Below are 15,954 nucleotides of genomic sequence, written 5' to 3'. Positions count from 1 at the left end.
ACGATGACGATTCCATTGCAATAACGTTTTGTGAACATAGCCTTTGGTTGAAAAAGACAAAAGAAATTAACGTTTACCTTGTGTTTTTCTGTGGATATACTCATTATATAATCTGCTGTATTATAAACATGTTTACCATAGTGCTTCTATGGTGTCTGAGTGAGTATACTGTCTGTCACTGTATGTAAATTGACAAAATGCTTGGATCATTAGAACAGATCATGATGTGCTATTTTAACAGTCTGATCACTAGACTCTATCTATCTGCCTATGTGCTTCCATACACATAATACATGGGATTCTTGTAGGGCTGGCTGGCCGGCCATCTAATGTTTATGAAGGCCTTCCACCTCTCCCCTGATGCCATATGTTAGGGGTGAGATAAGCCGCAACCATAGGAGTATGGCAGTAGCATATCCCCCCCAAGTGGAGCATTCTTTCCTATGGAAAATCATAAGAGATAGCTGTCAGATTAGTAAAATGTATGACCATCTTAAAACCCTACAGATTCAAAGTCTTTGAGGCATTATGTATGCTGCAGTATGACCCTGTGTTACAGGATGGAGCATGCCATGATTCTGTCTGTGCTGCAACCAATGGAATAAACTTCCATATGCTTCCTTTTAAATTTGAGATCCATGGAGGTACAGTAGGTCCCCTTAGAAGACTGTGAATGCCGAAATAAGCTTGTGTGCATGAGGTTCAGGCTGCTTAGTTGTCATCCTAAATAATACTTGCCTCTTTTTACAAGACATTCCTTGCGGGTGTGCTAGCACATTCTCTATAATGATGCCACTGCATGTACACACATTACATAGACTATGAGAGATGGCGGTATAAACATGCTACATGAATGGTTACAGTTAATAGATTTTAAATTAGTATTATGTGTTATTCAATTAGGAAGTCCAATCCACTGTATATTACCTGTGTATAACCCTCTATTCCTCATTTAGTAGTTGTCTAATTAAAACTTCTCCACTGACTAATTAACACGTTTCCTGTCATTGGTGGCGCAGTGTAATTAGCACCTACACTTCTACCGCTACTATTAGGTCAATTAGCTAGAACTTTGGTACAGGTGGTTTGGACTAATTAAGTTTTTATTTGTATTTTATCTGACAGGGGTCTGAGGAATCCTTCTCATGTCCCATCCACCACTACACTCTTCTGTGTAAAGTGACATTAGTAATTATACTGGATGTGTATTACATGGCTAAGAGGAACAGATGTGGCACACATATAACCTCCCTCCCCATGAGTCAGTGGGACATTACATATTGCCTCTAAACACAGGAATTAGAAGGCTAACTGCGCTGCACATGGTTATCCAGAAATGTCATCATTCTCCGTTCGGAAAAAAAACATGTAGTCTAAAGAATTTTGGAAAAAGAATGAAAAGCCTCTATATTATTAGCCTTGCCAATATGTAGCCATCCATTAATGCACATAGCAGATTTCTATAGAAGATGTCTAAGAGGTTGTTTTGTTCAGATTTTGTAGAAATAAATGCAGCCCTTATCCTGTATTTCCAATGAGTGACCTTCAGTAAATATTAAGTTATTACGTATCTATAAATAGAGATACTACATAATGATGTACTCAAGAATGTGTATGCGCGTATCTTTATGGGGCTATCAAATTTATTTCAGTCTGTTATACATGCTGAAATGATCTTTTTTGTAGTGTTTCTAAGCAGTCCTGGGTGTTACATAGTCTACATCCAGTGTTTTTTTTTCAAAAATTACTATCGTGCATCACTGAGCATGATAGTCATTTCAGTAAGGCACATTTATTTTAAATTTTGCGCCAAAATAGGCTTCTGGGCAGTGTTGAGCAGACTTGCCAAACTGTTCTGGTTTGGCAACGTTCTCCAAACCCGAGCGCTCAGCATTTGACTCTCAGTGGCTGGACAAGTTGCATGCCGCCCTAGGGAGTCCTGAAAAACATGGATACACCCATAGGCTGCCAAGTGTTCAGGTTCAGAGAATTTTGCCGAACCCTAAACAGTTTGGCAGGTTTGCTCAAAAATACTTCTGAGCAAAACCCAGCGGCATGTAGGTCTATGGCACTGTTTTTTTTTTACTGGGGACAGGAGCTTTAGAGACAGAGCGGAACACAGAGAGAGCGGTGCTGAGAAGCCTATTGCACCAAATTTGCAAAGTCAAAATTTCCCAAAAAACGATGTTGAGGATTAAGGTAAGAAATGTACCCTCATTCTCTGCACCCCATACGCTCTGGGAACATACTAGCAGGTTAGACACATCAAACTTGCTATTAGTTTACCTTCACACAGTCGAGAACAACAGCAGACCTTTAAACGGGGCATTCCAACTCCTATATGAACAAGAGAAAAGAGATGTAAAAATCATTTAGGTTAATGGGGTTAAACAGCTAAGCATAATAATGTCTCTGCTGTAAAAAGAGCTGCTTTTCAGGCCAAAAAGTAACCCAGATGACCTTCACATTCTGAAACCATGATCACATTTTTGACAAGCATGCTATACAGTGAGCCACCATGTTGACCAGCTAGAAAATAATCTAAAATGGCATTCATGACCTGTTATTTCAGATAGCCCTAGCTTAAATGTTTGTATCATGATGATACAAACAGATACAAACATGGGATTTCCTAGTTTGGAAAAACAGTTTTGAAGTACACTATTAGGGCCACATTCACATGCTGTAAGACAGCAGCTGTTCTGCGACACGGCCGTGTAACAGAATGGCCACTGTCTGTAAAGTTCAACCCAGCCGGATGAACTTCTTTTCTTTTGAATTAGAATGCGGGCACATTCAGGTGTGCCCGCGTTCCAATTAACCATAGCAGACAATGTAAAGTGCGTCCGGAGCCGCACTTTACATTGTCTGCGCTATCAATTACGTGCTGCTGCTATTCAATGAATAGCGGTCGCACAAAATTGACATGTCAGTTTTGAGTGTGGCCAACCCCGGACAGAATTCCATAGAAAACTATTTGATTTTTCACTAAATAGTGGCCGTTGTTTCAATCCTGCAACAACAGCGGTTAGTCAGTGCACAAATACATTGTGTGAACGTGGCCTAAGGCTGTAAATAATGATCATACTCTTTATTTACTGCCATAACTATCAAAATACAGCCATATTTTGGCTTAAAGAAAAGAACAAAAAACACACCTTGTGTGAACATACCCTTAGGGATGTTTTTTTGGTAAATATATGAGCCCTACGCTCAGAACCTTCATCTATTAAACAGGATAACAGCATCTTCTACTGGAGGACCCAACACGTCTCTGCATTACACCGATAGTTCATAGATTTTTATTAGAGCGGTGTAATTTTTCATTTTCCCTGTGGTAGTGCTGTGTGAGAATGAAGCACTTCCTGCCAGGGCAGACAGAACATCTTCTTCATTCTTTTCAATAAGGGAAAAATGTGATTACTGGTAATTACAGTTTAGCAAAGCTAATACGAAAATGCTTATAAATTTGGACTTTAACATTAAAGAAAGGACTTTTATTCTCAAATAATGTGTCTGTAATGATTAGGTAGTAGATAAAATGAAGGCTAAAATTGTGTTAATGTAAGCATAGAATTTCTGGTTGTGACACTCAATAAATGGATCTGTGCTAACATGCTCACCCTGAATTGTAGAACCAATTTTTTAATTATTCCAAGCAAAAAGATGGCAAGTAATGATGGTAAGTTGGCTAATATGTGTAAATCTATCTAGCTGCTTTTAGCAAGCTGACCTCTTACCTTTCCTTGGATGATGGAGAGTAAGTGAGTCTCTTGTTGTCAGGAGCAATGAGCTAATTATTTGTGTGATTTACTGGGGCGCGGAAGAATAAAGCCTTATTCTTGCTATTGTTTATATTGAATATGGATGTGCAAGGTAGCCGTGTATGGCAAACAAATACAAGTGCCATTCGAGCTTCCAGTGATAAGATTTTTTTTTTAATTTGTGATTTTTGTGTCTGTGGTTTATATCATTGAAGCTTTTCAATGTATTATCATTTAACTTTGATCGGCGGTATAGAAATACAGTATTCCAAAAGTAGTAAATTAACTACGCAGTACAGACTTGATAGTGACGGGCATACTTTTATAAATAATTATTTTTTCCCGTACTGCTTAGCAACAGTAGGTAACAATGCAGATTTATGTTGAATCAAAGGAACGCAGCCTCAAATAATCTCACTTATAATGTGTATTCTGAGCCATGATTTTATAAGGGTTTAAATAAACTAGTATGGGTTTAAATAAGATCCCGCCCAAATCACAAGTCATTGGGGCGATCAAGCCTTGTCCCTGCTCCACCATTCTCGATTGATAGATGTCTCCCTGTTTAGGTGTAGGGAGAGATCTAAAATCATGGTTTGCTGACAGATAGAGACCACCAGGGACCACTCCAGTAATTCACAGTCCATGCAGCTTTAAAGTGATGACAGGTTCCCTTTAAATTTCCTAGCACTCCCATACCACCATTTTGCTTGTTCCCCTCCACCTCCAGTCTTTGTTAATTCTGCGTTTCGGGGGATGAAGTGGTCAGGTGTCAAGGTGACATGTTACTGGTACAGGAAGGTAAATAGAGACCTACAGGAGACCAGGAAACTGTTGTCATGGAAGTGTTTTAACCGATATTTGGATTATTGGTCTAAAAACTGCTTTTTAATATCATTGTTCAGTAAGAGAAAAGGGGCTGGTGTTCACCTTCAAAGCATACCAACATCAAGTATGACCATTTTGCCTATTTCGAGTAACTAGTCACTTAAAAAAGCTGTGGCCCATGTTTTCTTGCCTTTGGTTTGTATAGATAGTTGGCATAGAAAAACAAAAATGAAAACAAATGAAAAGAAGAAGACAGTAATAGGGTTCTTGTTGTGTAAAGTATGTCTGATGTAATTCATTTTAAATGAGAGATAAATTAAGGAGGTCCCCTTTATCCTGCCGAAATTAGCACAGCACCGTTATATCACAGAGTAAAAGGTTGAAGCTGGTGTCCTTCCTTCTGCAACCGTGCACAAAGTCTTGTTTGGGCCAGTGTAAAAATAATAAATACATAAAAAAATGCCTGCTCAAATCCCTCCCAGCTCCCACAGCAACATCCTCCAGTCCTGCCGCTTATCGTTCTGCTTCCTACTTCTTAGATGGCCATCACTGCCAGGACACATCTGTATAAGAAGTAGGAAGCAGAACGACTAATGGGGGGACCATATGACGTCATAGCGCAAGCTGCAAGGCACAAAAGTAGGTGAGCGTGCCTTTTTTTATTTTATAGCATACTCTCACATATATATCACTTTTAACCTATTTAATGTTTTAAATAGGAATCTGGTTCCCATTAACTGGAAATCCAAAAGCAACAAGGATATCCTCATGGTGCAGAAAATTCTGGCTATGGAAGTGTCCCCAAGTGTCCCCATTGCCTTTGGATTTCCATTTTGGGGTCCAGGTGTTTTTGGTTTCAAGAGGTAGCTGCCCTTAACAGTGAGAGCCATCCCCCCACCTCATTGTGTCAGACATGCTTGACTGACATGCTTCTTTTTCTGTGAAATGTGAGCTGAGGTCCCTAATCAATTTTTCATTTTTCATAAGGAATATGTCCAACAGTTCACAGTCTTAACTCTAGTTTTCTTAACCCTAGTTTTATCAAGCTAAAAAAAAGCAAGGAATAATGGGAAGTTTAGATGAGGACATCAGACAGATGATCAGTCAGAGATGAGTAGCTATAAGTATAGCTGTCAGCCAAGGACATGACTGCACGTGCATAAATACTAAACATTGGATTTTTATCAAACAAATGTGGAAGTTTTTTTTCACTTTCAATAAAATCTCCAAAATACATCAATAGTATCAGTAGTGCAAGTTAATATAAGAAACCTTGTAATATATCTTATCAGTGAAAAAGGCTACTTTTTCCTCTCCCCCCTCCCCCCCCAACCGTTATCCAGGGTTTGATTCACAGTTCAGACTGTCCACTACTGTTTTTTAATACACTCCTTGCTGCTTCTGTTTCTTAGGGTGTATATAGAGACATAGAAGTGCAGGATCCCCTTCTCTATTTGTGTGTGCAGTGTCCTTAGCCTTCAATGGATATCCTTTCTTCTTTGCCGTCTATGGCTATCCTTTCTCCTTTGCTTTCTATGGCTATCCTTTCTTCTTGGTCATCTATGGCTATCCTTTCTTCTTTGCCTTCTACGTCTATCCTTTCTTCTTTGCTGTCTATGGCTATCCTTTCTTCTTTGCTTCTATGGGTAGTCTTACTTCTTTGCCTTCTATGACTATCATTTCTTCTTTTCCTTCTATGGCTATCCTTTCTTCTTTGCCTTCTATGTATAGTCTTCTTAGTCTTCTATGGCTATCCTTTCTTCTTGGCCATCTATGGCTATCCTTTCTTCTTTGCCTTCTATGTCTATCCTTTCTTCTTTGCCCTCTATGGCTATCCTTTCTTCTTTGCTTCTATGGATAGTCTCACTTCTTTGCCTTCTATGACTATCCTTTCTTCATTTCCTTCTATGGCTATCCTTTCTTCTTTGCCTTCTATGTATAGTCTTACTTCTTAGTCTTCTATGGCTATCCTTTCTTCTTGGCCATCTATGCCTATCCTTTCTTCTTTTCCTTATATGGCTATCCTTTCTTCTTAACTTTCTATGCTTATCCTTTCTTCTTTACCTTCTATGAATAGTCTTACTTCTTAGTCTTCTATGGCTATCCTGACTGATTATTTTTCTTCGGTCTCTTGAGTGGAAATAGTTCATTTTAGGTTATAGAAGTCTATTATGCAAAATGTGAAGAAAAGTCTAAAGTGTGTGACTTACTGTACGCTTTAAATGTGTTTGGCTGTGTCTGTAGGCATTGTGTGATGCTGAAGCTATGTATTTGTGCAGTAAATTATAGTTTGCTGTATAGTACAATGTATTTGACAGGTAAGTCCATGAGTTAAGTGGTAAAACTAACCATCTGTGCACTGTACTGTCCATCTCTCCTCCAATTCTAGTGATATGTTATATTCCTAGCCTGAGTACAGAGTGTTTATGAGCGGGTTGAGTCACAGCCTCCAAGGCTCAGAAAATTGTTCCTAAATGGAACAATAAAGGGTCATTATAAAGGTCAATTCAATATTTTTTTCTTAGTTTAAAAATGTTTTTATTGTTTTTTGTTGGCTTTATATGGCTAAGATTCTGTGTAAGAACAGCATACCATGTTGTGCCCTTGTATCCAGTAAAAAAAATACCAAACCCAAATTGATAGGCACATCATGAGTCAGTGGGGATAACATGAATGATAAAAGATCATGGCGGACTATAACAAACCACAGCCATCATAGATTTTAGGACAAGATTGGTGCTGTGTCTATGTGTTTCCAATCCTAGATAACATCCGTTATCACAGCTTAATACACCTACTGCCGGCCATGGACATAGAAACCTTCCTGGCTTTGAAGACTCACATACAGCTACCCATATAAGTGATATAATAATATGTTATATTGGGGTAGATATATCTATGAGGTGCAATGTTAGATCGGGAATGATAAAATTCTGTAGACTTGAGGAACCAGCTGACCCATTCTAGGAGGCAGCTTGTATTTTGTAATAGCCAGCAATAACTCATGGCATTAATACAAAACGTATGCAACCCAAAAATATAGGCAGCAGGAGCGATTTTATTCTCCATTGACCTGACCTGTCTGAATTGATTTGTATTACCAGCGTAGATAAAAAAGCACATGGGTTGTCATAAAAAGCTCCAGGTATAGTCCTAGTGGTTAGTCCCATAGTCCAAGCAGTGTAAGTATATGAAGGACTTGGCTGTACCTTACTTATTGTTGTTGTATTCATAGATCAATAATTGATATATTTTTTGTGTGTGTGTTTGCGTGATACTGTTAGTGACTCCTCTCACATAACAACTCTGGCACTTTTAGATGCGGCTGAAAAACAATCTAGATGAAGTTACAGCAGCAGGAACATGCCAAGACCATGCCATTGAGACACACAGAAACTGGATGCAGCATGGAGGTGACATGTTCATTTTGAGGAAGGGGTTGGAAGGATGTGAAGTGGGGAGTAAGTGGTTTGCTGGTTATATTCTACCATTGGTATTTTTTTTCAGCCCTGTACTAAGAGCTATAGAAGCATGATTAGGTAGTTATTGACAAAGAAATAGATTCCAGATTATTGTAGTTATGTAAAAGGTATATATTTTATATTCATTATTCTTATAAGTAATAATTTACATGCATTTAACTATCCAAGAGCGGCTGCCATAATAACCTCTTTAGTGTAATACACTGCTTATATAATTGTCTATGAGGAGATGTAGTCAGACGCTCTGAAATCTTTATTATCTTCACAGCCATTGCCATATGCTGCTATAAATTGGATGTGCAGCATGTCTAAATGTTAATGCCTGATGGTTAGACATAAAATGAAGCAATGAAAGCAATCTATACACAAAACAGTACTCAATAGTACTATTGCCACTCATACCTCTGTGGACTCAGGAATGTAAGTTTACAAAGCTGTGTCGATTCCACTTTGCTTACCAGTCACTACTACAAGTGTATTCTAGTTTATGCAAATAAAACAAAATCTTTACATAATACAAATTTATATGGTTTTCCAGTATACTCAAGTTCCTCAAACTTTTAAAGATCTTTACTTGCAGTCATTACATTAGAACCCTCATTTTTTATTATTATTATTATTATTATTTTGTTATTATTTATGCGTAAAAAGCCCTGAATTCCCGGGCACTATACAAGCGATAGTGGGTGACAAACAGAAAATTACAAGATCAAAACATGGTAGATAAATAATGTAAATGGCAGAATGGTACATAGGGACAGAGGATTCTGCCCATGATGATTTACAATCTACAAGGTAAGGGGAGGGAGACAGAAGGTAAACGGCAGCTAGTCAAAGTGTGGATACAAATCTATTCAGGTCAGGTGATAAAAACATTGGTGCACAATACCTCTTTAAATGACTTAAAGGAGTTGCCACTCTTTAGTAAAATTATGAAGTGAACAGTATTAGTAAGTGTATTCACTGTACTTACTGACAGCAGTTCCCTGTGTACCTCATAGAGCTAAAATCAGGCTCCCCTCCTCCAGGCTGTCCTGCTCTGTGGTGAGTCTATCAATAAGATGGCTAACCTGGAGGAGCATGTGACCATGCCCGTCTGCAGTGTTCTCCATAGGCATATACAGGCGGTGGACACAGGGGGCGGGGCATGGTCACATGCTCCTCAATGTCAGCTATTTTATGGACATACTCACCACAGAGCAGGACAGCACGGCCTGGAGGAGGGGAGTCTGATATTAGCTCTATAAGGTACACAGGGAGCTGCTGTCAGTATATACAGTGAGCACACTTACTAATACTGTACACTGAGCAATTCACTATAAAGTGGCCAGCCCCTTTAATAAATATATAATTAGTGATTTTATTATATTGCATAAGGGAGAAGTAGAACTAGGAATGTCAATAAGTGTCAGTTCTATTTGCCTACAAAAACCAGAATTTATTATATTTCCTTGATTCTGTTTGTATCCCTTTGTCTCCTTTCCACTCTTTTCTGAGAAGAGTAGAGAATGTTTTCTTACAATGCAGCGTTTTGATTGAATAATCCCCTTACCAATACCTTAGCCAGAGGTTATATGTTGGTGTCAGAATATATGTCACTGTGACAGGGATCTGGTCTATTGGAGACTATCTGTGTTAAAAGGGGTATAGAAAGGGTAAGTAGGCACAATCCCTGTGTTGGCTCATAAATTATACAAAAGGATAATATATAAGGTTAATCGTGTAGTTATGGATTTTATTTCTGTTTTAAAAACTGAAGCAGGGATTCTGACACTGTTTGAGATTTCCATCACAACCTTAGCAACCTTACGGCTATGTTCTCACACAGTCAAATACATTTTGAGTGAAAATAAAATATTGTGACCAGATGAAAAAAATGGCCATATTATGCAAAAGCAAGTGGTAAATAATTGTTCATTAATTGGATGGTTGTAAAAAATTACGGCTCTCATTCTATAAGGTGTGTTCACTGCCAGCCAATTTCCCATTGACTTTAAAGGGGTAGTGGCTAAGCAATTATTTACAAAATAACACACATTACAAAGTTATACAACTTTGTAATGTATGTTATGTATGTGAATGGCCCCCTTCCCGTGTTCCCCCCACCCACGCTAAACCCGGAAGTGTGGTGCATAATACTCACCTGATTTGTGTCGACCCCCGGCCGCCATCTTGTGACAATGGTGTAATCTTCGGGAGGCCGGCCGAACCGCTCCATCCGTCCCTCATGCCGGCCCCCCTCTGCCGCGTCATTAGCTGCTCAGCCACGATTGGCTGAGCATAACTAAGCTCAGCCATTCACAGCTGAGCAGCTGATGACGTGGCAGTGGGGGGCCGGCATGAGGGAGGGCTGGTGCGGTCCAGCCGGCCTCCCGAAGACAACGTCATTGTCCCCAAGATGGCGGCCGGGGTCGACACGAATGTATAGTATTAGTGCACTACACTTCCGGGGGTGGGGGGGACACGGGGAAGGGGGCCATTCACTAACATAACATACATTACAAAGTTGTATAACTTTGTAATGTGTGTTATTTAGTGAATAATTTTCTAACGCCGCACTACCCCTTTAATGGAGCACATTATTCTATTGAAAATATGGCTGTGTGAAAATAGTCTAAAGAAGTATTTCAGCCCCAGAATTTTTTTCAAAGAAGTAGCTCAGGGTCACCCTGAGTCACTTTTTAATTTTATTCTAGGGCCAGTATACCCCCTTTAGGCTGTTTTCACCAAACGTTGAAACGAAGGACATTTTTTGGGACAGTCGCCATTAAACAGCAAAAGGCGGCCATCTTTTAAAATGTACGGCTGCAAATAATGATCATAAACATTATTCGCAGCCGTAATTATAAAAAAGGCGCTAAATGATGGTCCTCCAAAAAAATAGCCATTATTTCGATGTTGTGTAAACATGGTCTTAAAGGGATATTATTACCACTTAGTGGGCCATAAATATCTTCTAAACACATCTCTTACCCTTGGATCCCTAAACCCACCTCGTGTCACCTGCCACATGCAGGGGGAGAATGGAAAGAGACATAGCTGAGCTTGTGCAGAGTTATGTATTCACTCTTATGGGAGTTAGGCTGCCGTACTCAGATATTTCCCTTATTTTCAGAGAAGGGAATGTCCGGAACCATGCACATGAGTAGTCGCCTCAGTTTTCTCATTCTCTGTCGGAAAGTGGTGCCTACTTGCCACTGCACCAGTCATGTTGGAGAACCTTTGTTCTCTATATATTTCTGGGTTCCAGAGATGGGATGACATCTTTCAGACATATAAAGCATTCTCCCATAGATATGCCACAAATGTCCCTGATAGTATTAATCCTTTTAAGTGTACCTGACACCATAATAAATTTTAGATATGTCCTAAAGACATGTGAAAAGTTTTGATCAGTTGGGATCCAAAAATTAACACCGTTTTTTTCCTCTCCATTTAAAATGACATCTGTCATTTGAAGTTTAAAAAGACGGACGTCATTTCACTGTTTGGCTGCCTGGCTTGCCTGAGTCTGTAATAGAAAAGTCCATTGAATGTAATAGTAAAAACAGTGAAAGGACAGTGAAACTGTGTGAACAACAAAAAACATAACGTCCGCTGTTTGCAATAGACATCCGAAAATAATTAATATGATTATTATTTTGACGTCCGCACAATGTCCGTCATTCTATATATTGTGTGCATTGGACGTCTGTCATCCCATTGACTTAAATGCATTGCATTGAAATCAAATAAATCACAGCAATAACGGACGTCTTTTTAAATAGAAAAGGCGGCCGCCTTTTCTCTTTTTTTGACATTGCGTGAACATAGCCTTAAACTGAACATATGACCTGACTTCTGTGCAATAGATAATGTTTTAGCATGATTCCTTGTGTTGAAAAGCGTTGACTACACATTTTATTACAGTGTGAAAACATATGCAGATATTTCCTTTATGTATATGCTAGGAGTATTCCTAAAATACGGAATTCTGTATTTCCAATGCGGTTTGGTCATGTCTGCTCGTGCATAGTTTTTAACCTTCATTGTAAGCCCCAATAGACAGTACAGGGGGCCTCTCAGAATTAGATGTCATTCAATTAAAGGTTGATTAAGAAGTTCACATCACAGCCAATAACCCAAGCGCATAGTAGAGATGGAGATGTATATTATTAGTCCACCTTTAATCTCCTGGCTTTAGCATGGTAGAAAAGATTTGTGTGAAGACGTCATTTCTGGTTCCCAGTCTTCTTCTCTTGCCTTACACTCTATAATTAATACACTTCTATTTTTAATAATTGGCATCAAACATACATGCAAATGAAATGTCTATTTCAGATTTTTTGCTGATATTATGTTTCATTTGAAAAGGAAAATTATATATTTTTTTTTAATTTTATTTGCATTTTCTGTAATCTGAAGGAAAGTGGTTTCCATGACAATAATTTCTTTTAAAATATTTTCAACATTGCAGATATATTGTAGAAGGGGTCGCCTCCCTTTGACGAAATCCAGGCTTTAAAGTCTAAATAAGATTATTTTCAATCTGGCTCGATTTAAACATGAATATTTTTTTTATTTAACATAATAGGTAACATCGTAGTAACATATCGTATAGCAAAGCATTGGATATGTGCAAGTATAAATGACTGCTGTAAGGCTGTAGAGTATGAATATAGCACATATAGCACACACCTTGTAGTACAATGGTTCATGCACTATCATTGCCCAGGCCTGTTACACGACTAATAAGACTACATAAGCATAACCCTCCAATTTACCTTAGCATGTGCTTTGCAGCACTAGTCACATTGGCAATGAATTAGCAGCTGTCATCTGGCACATAATGGCTGCACCCTGCCCCCCATGTTATTTCACATGGTTTTATTGCTAGCATGGTCATAAATAAAAAGTTGCATATTAGCACCTAAAGCGTATGTGACATGATGTGCTCTCACTTTGTTAAGAAAAGAAACAGGCAGCCCCATTGGTCTCTCAAAAAAGCATGAGCCGTTCCATGGCTGTATGCCCCTTGGCAAATGTATTGCCAACAATAGCCTTTGTATCCAGTTGAACGTCCTATATCCATATCAGTTGCTTTTTATAGGAAGCCATGGAAATAAATAAAATCAGACCCAAATTGTACCTAAACCCATAGTCGGTTTAGGTACAATTTAGTTATGTATGTTTTTCAGGTACTTTGAAAAATATTTCTGTGATGAACACAAGGACAGACATATGATCCCCACTCATCCATGACTGTAAGATACAGCATAGTGTTTGGTAATGTTCAGAAACCCCATAAGGAATGAAGGGCATGGGGAATGGAGTGCGAGCTAAACATGCGCGGTGTGGTGCATTTATTTAGAGTATGTTTTTCCTCCATTTTCATCATCATTGGGGATCCCAGCAGTCAAGGCTCTATTACACTGACCGATTATCTGCCAGATCAGGCATACATAGGGTCTTATAACAGAGCCAGCAATCAGTTGATTATCAGCTGATCACTGTCTTTCAACATGTTAAAAAAAATCAGTCATGTAACTAGGCAATGTACAGCTGACAGCTGATTAAAGGACAGGGCTGCACAAACATCACTAGGGATACCACTAGGGATACCAGTTGCATGATTACTGAGGTGTCTAATAGGCTCGGTAAGTGATAGCGTGAGTCGGGCCGTGTAATACAGCCTTTTGACTAGCTTTTTATCTCCCATTCTGTGGATAAGGGATATTTGTGCAAATTGGGAAAACCCCTTTAAAAAGATGTCCTATCTATCATATAGACATCATAGAGTGGCTTCTCCTTGGGTTCTCATCCTTCTTTATTATGTAGAGTGCTCTGGAACACCTGGTCTATCAATCTGAATAGAAGTCTGGAGAGGACAAACCAGTGAACTTCAGTAAAAAGCCTCAGTTCTGGATTGTGTAAAATGTAAAAGACTGACTATGTCTTCTAGGCCTTTGTATTGCCTGGCCTTTGGTCTTTATCAGCACGCCTGCTCTTGGACCTTTAGCCATCACTGTCCTGTTGTGAAATGTCACATTTGTTAAGCCTAAATGTGATTTATCTGATCTGCCAGCTCCTGTGCCATTTGATATCCCTGTAGTTTCCGATGAATCCTATTGATTGTTGCTGTGTGGTAAAGATGCTGGATTTTCATTGTAATTAAAATCCAATGGCAAAAGTGATAGAATGTGAGGGCTGTATGGCTGCAACTGCTTCTCTTTCCTCTTTTCAGCGTGTTAAGTCAGCATTAAGAGAATGCCTATTTATTAGGTCCATTAACAAGCCTCTAAGGGGGTCTGAAGCTAAGAACTAAATCCCACTGTTTTCAGATTATTTATTTTTACAGATCCATAATTCTATATTCCTAAAGGTTGAAGTAGACTTTCCGATTTCCTGTGGGTAACGCTGAAAATCAGTTTGTAAAATCTCCAGCATTTGTAGAATTTATAAACTAATGTAAGTATTCTCCCGGAGCCATTGATTCATCTGCAAGATAATGATAAGCGGGTATTGTACATAGTAATGGGAACAAAGGTGATAAAATGTAGATATTGTTAAAGGGCAGAGAGATGATAAAGAGCATGTTAGATTGAGGAATATCATCTGAATTCATGGCTAGAGATGCAGCATGTACTAGATTTAATATTCAAAGTGGTGGCCTGCCTTAGAAGCAGCTGCTTGATATTGCATGTTGCTTTGTAGTCTACACCCAGGTCCTTCTCTGCGGTCTCTGCAAAGATCATCCCGGCCGGTACTGCAGTACCGGTCGGATGATCATTCTGGCCGTGGAGTTCTGATGCGGGCGCATCCGTGCGCGCCCGAATCAGAACACCTCATAGCACACTATGAAGCAAGCGTCCGGAGCCGCTCGCTTCATAGTGTGCATTGACATGCTTTTCTACGGCCACTATTCAATGAATAGCAGCCGCAGAAAACTGACATGTCAGTTATTTGCGGCGCCGGGAGAGATCCCGTCTGGGATCCCATACAAAACTATGCAACATAGCTTTCTGCAAAAAAGTATGGCCGTTGTTGCCGATTGCAACAACGGCCGTACTTTTACGTTGTGTGTGCCTAACTGTGTTAGTAAAAGACCAACATAAACAATTAGCTTTCAAGTGTGTATTCTAGGTGCCTACAGTATTCTTATCTTACGTGTACTCTTGGCATGCTGTAAGTGATTTTATTAACGGTTGTATGAGGAATCTTCTGCCGCGCTGAATGCACTTGGACAGGCAGATCATCAGGAGCCACTGCTGGCAGTTCCATTTACAATTGCCAACTTATGATGTCCCAGGTGTGGTCAATGGAAGTCCTGAGATGGGGAAATGGTCGTACCCCTGGTTGTGGGACCAAATCAGTTTAACCCTGAGCTTTTAGTGTACCTAGACTGTAGGGGGGTCTAGCTACTTGGCTACTTTACATTATGACTCCTGAAATCATAATCCTAGATGTAGGACCAGTGTGACGTTCCTTCATGAAGGCCTCTTAATGACATTGCCCAACAGACCAATCTCTGACTATCAGTGCATCCAAAAAGCGGAACTCTCTGAGGAGAATGGACCTCTACTGCAGCCTCCATTACCATCTTCTTCTGCACCATGATAGCCTTTGAGAGTGATGGGTTGAAGTCAGTGGAACACCGGTATCTGTACATCTGCTCTGTTGCCCAATGTTGTGTGCTAGCACCTTTGGAGGGTTTGTTTAGACATTTTGTTTGAGTTTACGGACTGATTTGGGCCAGAAGACCTGCACATGGTACATGAGGCAATATAGTTTAATCAAATTATATACCAACATTCTGGTGTTGGTTTTTAAATGTAGCCGAGAGGCATTATTGCAAGCGATGGGTGTGATTTGCAGCCACTTCTCTTTCTCTCTAGTTTGTC

The 15,954-nt window shown here is 39.4% G+C and overlaps 1 protein-coding gene across 9 annotated transcripts in view; it reads left to right on the top strand.

Annotated features, from left to right (window-relative positions):
- The window catches only part of RFX3 (regulatory factor X3), a 184,289-nt gene that overhangs the window by 56,785 nt on the left and 111,550 nt on the right, over positions 1–15,954 (top strand). For 4 of the 9 annotated variants that reach the window (XM_069961908.1, XM_069961907.1, XM_069961905.1 and 1 more), the window contains exon 2: positions 7,912–8,053. The exons of 4 other annotated variants lie outside the window; for them this stretch is intronic. In XM_069961908.1, coding sequence (XP_069818009.1) covers positions 7,912–8,053 — 142 coding nt within the window. The remainder of the gene's footprint in view (positions 1–7,911; positions 8,054–15,954) is intronic. One more of the 9 variants, XM_069961906.1, reaches the window with a different exon arrangement.

The sequence above is a fragment of the Dendropsophus ebraccatus genome, chromosome 3 (genome assembly GCF_027789765.1).
Source record: "Dendropsophus ebraccatus isolate aDenEbr1 chromosome 3, aDenEbr1.pat, whole genome shotgun sequence".
Taxonomy (NCBI): domain Eukaryota; kingdom Metazoa; phylum Chordata; class Amphibia; order Anura; family Hylidae; genus Dendropsophus; species Dendropsophus ebraccatus.
The sequence above is the reverse complement of the archived record's forward strand: the minus strand, read 5'-3'. Positions and strand labels throughout refer to the sequence as shown.